This window comes from Cucurbita pepo, unplaced genomic scaffold (genome assembly GCF_002806865.2).
Source record: "Cucurbita pepo subsp. pepo cultivar mu-cu-16 unplaced genomic scaffold, ASM280686v2 Cp4.1_scaffold000782, whole genome shotgun sequence".
Taxonomy (NCBI): domain Eukaryota; kingdom Viridiplantae; phylum Streptophyta; class Magnoliopsida; order Cucurbitales; family Cucurbitaceae; genus Cucurbita; species Cucurbita pepo.
The window spans coordinates 1-2540 of NW_019646995.1; the positions used below are offsets into that span (position 1 = coordinate 1).

General features: G+C 39.5%; 1 protein-coding gene across 1 annotated transcript; it reads left to right on the forward strand.

Annotated features, from left to right (window-relative positions):
• Positions 1-549: 549 nt before the first annotated feature.
• On the forward strand, positions 550-2138 carry LOC111785860 (probable membrane-associated kinase regulator 3). The gene has a single exon (XM_023666220.1). It carries the CDS (start codon positions 720-722, stop codon positions 1941-1943), a length of 1224 nt encoding a protein of 407 aa, XP_023521988.1. The 5' UTR covers positions 550-719; the 3' UTR covers positions 1944-2138.
• The last annotated feature ends 402 nt before the right edge of the window (positions 2139-2540 follow it).

Genomic DNA, 2540 nt, shown 5'->3' on the forward strand with positions numbered 1-2540 from the left:
AAAAAAAATGAAAAAATGAAAAAAAAAAAAATTATTAATCTCAAGCTTTCGAAAAGTTTAAAAAATAACCTTAAAATTTAACAAAATATATTTAAAAGTAAATGTATTTTTTTAATTTAAAAAAATTAAAAATATTTTTGAAGTTTTTAAAAAATTTAAAGACACTCATTAAATTTTTAAAAATTTAAAGTTGTTTTTTAATTATTTTTGAAAATTATAAGGATGTTTTTGAAATAAATATTAACCATATCCATTTAAAATTATTTTTTTAAAAGACATTTTTATTAATTTAAAATTTTAAGTTATAATTATGGGTACAATTTTTTTTTTTCTGCAAATAAATTTTTTTTTTAAATGCATCTTAAAAAATTGCAATTATTTAACAAAATCTTTTAATGTCTATTATTTTGTTTGCAAGTGGAGAAAAAAAAAACAAAATTTTATCAGAAAAAAAAAAAAAAAATCCCTCACGCTCATTGCACGTGACTCTTTATTAATTTTTTTTTTTCCTTGTTTTGTTATTATTATTTTAAAATTGTGAATGAAATTCAAATGCACGCGAAGCAAGGAGGGTATAAAAATTGGAAACCTAGCGCTGTGCGTATAAGTTGGGCAACGAAACACGCTCCTTCCTCATTTTCGCGTGCATCAATAACGTCGGATTCTTCGGTTCACTCCAACCGCGTTGAATCTCAAGCTCTGCATGATTGCCAGAATCCATGGCTTCCGCGTGCATCAATAACGTCGGAATTCCGCCGGAGAACTTCCTCGACGGCTCACGGGCCTCCTACAGTTCTTACGGTTGGTTGAGCCCTCGCGTATCCTTCAGTCGCGAGTTTCCCGACGACTCGTCCGCTAATCTCTCCGGCTTTGAACTTAGTCCCTCCTCCATTAGTGATACTTCTCATGCGAGTAAGCCGGCGATTTCAGGTACGGATCTGGAAGGTTCGGCTAGTGATTTTGAGTTTAGGATGGAACATCCGGTTACTCTGATTCCTGCTAATGAACTCTTCTTCAACGGAAAACTCGTGCCGCTGCAGCTTCCGTCGTTGAAATCGTCGGTCAAGGAAGAACTCTCCGCGACGGAGATTGGATCGCGGTCGTCTGATACAACGACGCTGCGGAGAGTGACGGAAATTGGTAATGCGGATCCGTACTCTTTCTCTCCTCGTGCTCCGAGGTGCTCGAGTCGGTGGAGGGAGATTCTAGGGCTGAAGAAGGCTAATCAGATGACCGGTTCTACAGCCGCGAAGAATGAAAATCAGAAGACGGATTTGTCCTCATCGAGCACACGAATGAAATCTCTGAAGCAATTTCTCCACAGGAATTCCAAGTTCGTGTCCTCCGAGTCCTCGGATACTCTAAATCATCCATTATTGAAAGATTTGGACTGCGAGTCAGTTTCCATATCCTCTTCTCGCCTCTCTCTTTCTTCCTCATCCTCTGGTCTTTCACTCGACGATCTCCCTAGACTTTCACTCGATTCGGACAAGGCATCGAAGTTCAATCGTGAATCAAAGAATCGGATAATTACGGTGAAGCCGATAGCATCGCGATCAGAAGCGAAGAGAGTAGGGCGTAGTCCGGTCCGTCGGCCGCCAGGGGAATCAGGTAGAGTGAAAAGCAGAGAAGTATCCATGGATAGTCCGAGAATGAACTCCTCAGGAAAAATAGTGTTTCAGAGTCTGGAAAGGAGTTCGAGTAGTCCGAGCAGCTTCAATGGCGGACCGAGATTGAAGCACAGCGGCATCGAAAGGTCATACTCCGCGAATGTAAGAGTGCCGCCGGTGCTGAACGTTCCGATGAGCTCGCTGAGGGGGTCATCGAAGTTCGCGTTCAGCCAGCTGTTTTCCTCGCCGCAGAAAAGAACCGAAGCGACTTACGGCGGCGGTGGAGGCAAAGGCCAGACGAGACCCTGCAGAAACCGGATCGCTGGAGCCTGACGGAATCCACCAGTCCAGTCGAAGAATTTCCTATTTTTAGAAGCAATAATTTTACGAGTATTCTAATTGGTAGGACAACCAAACGTCACCGTTTTGCAGTAAAAAACAGAAGTGGCGTTTGAAAAACACGCGCAGAGGAATGGTAGCATTTGAGATACTCTCTTTCCATGAATTCCAAAGCGGCGTCGTTTTGCAGATTTATAACTTTTAAAAGAATAAAACTGGAAGAGGGAGACGGTTGGTCAAGTTGAGGGGCAACGGGCAGGGGGGTGGCTCTTACTTTGATAATATAGCTTTTTTTTTTTCTTTTTTCTTTTTTTTTTTTTAATTTTTAATTTTTAATTTTAGGTTATTGGTATCTTTTGTTTCTTTAGGGAGTATTGGAAATGACGCTAAAGTGTATTCAAAATAGAACTTGCTCAGTCCCTGTCTGCTCTCTGTTGAATGGTTTTTATATGCCTCTCGGACTCTGATCCAATCCAATTCAATTATTTTTCTTTTTAAATCACTCGGACCGAAAATTTTAGCAAAAATTTAATGCATAAATTTTTTAATTTAATCAAAGTTTACCTCAAATTTTGATAATATTGCCATCTA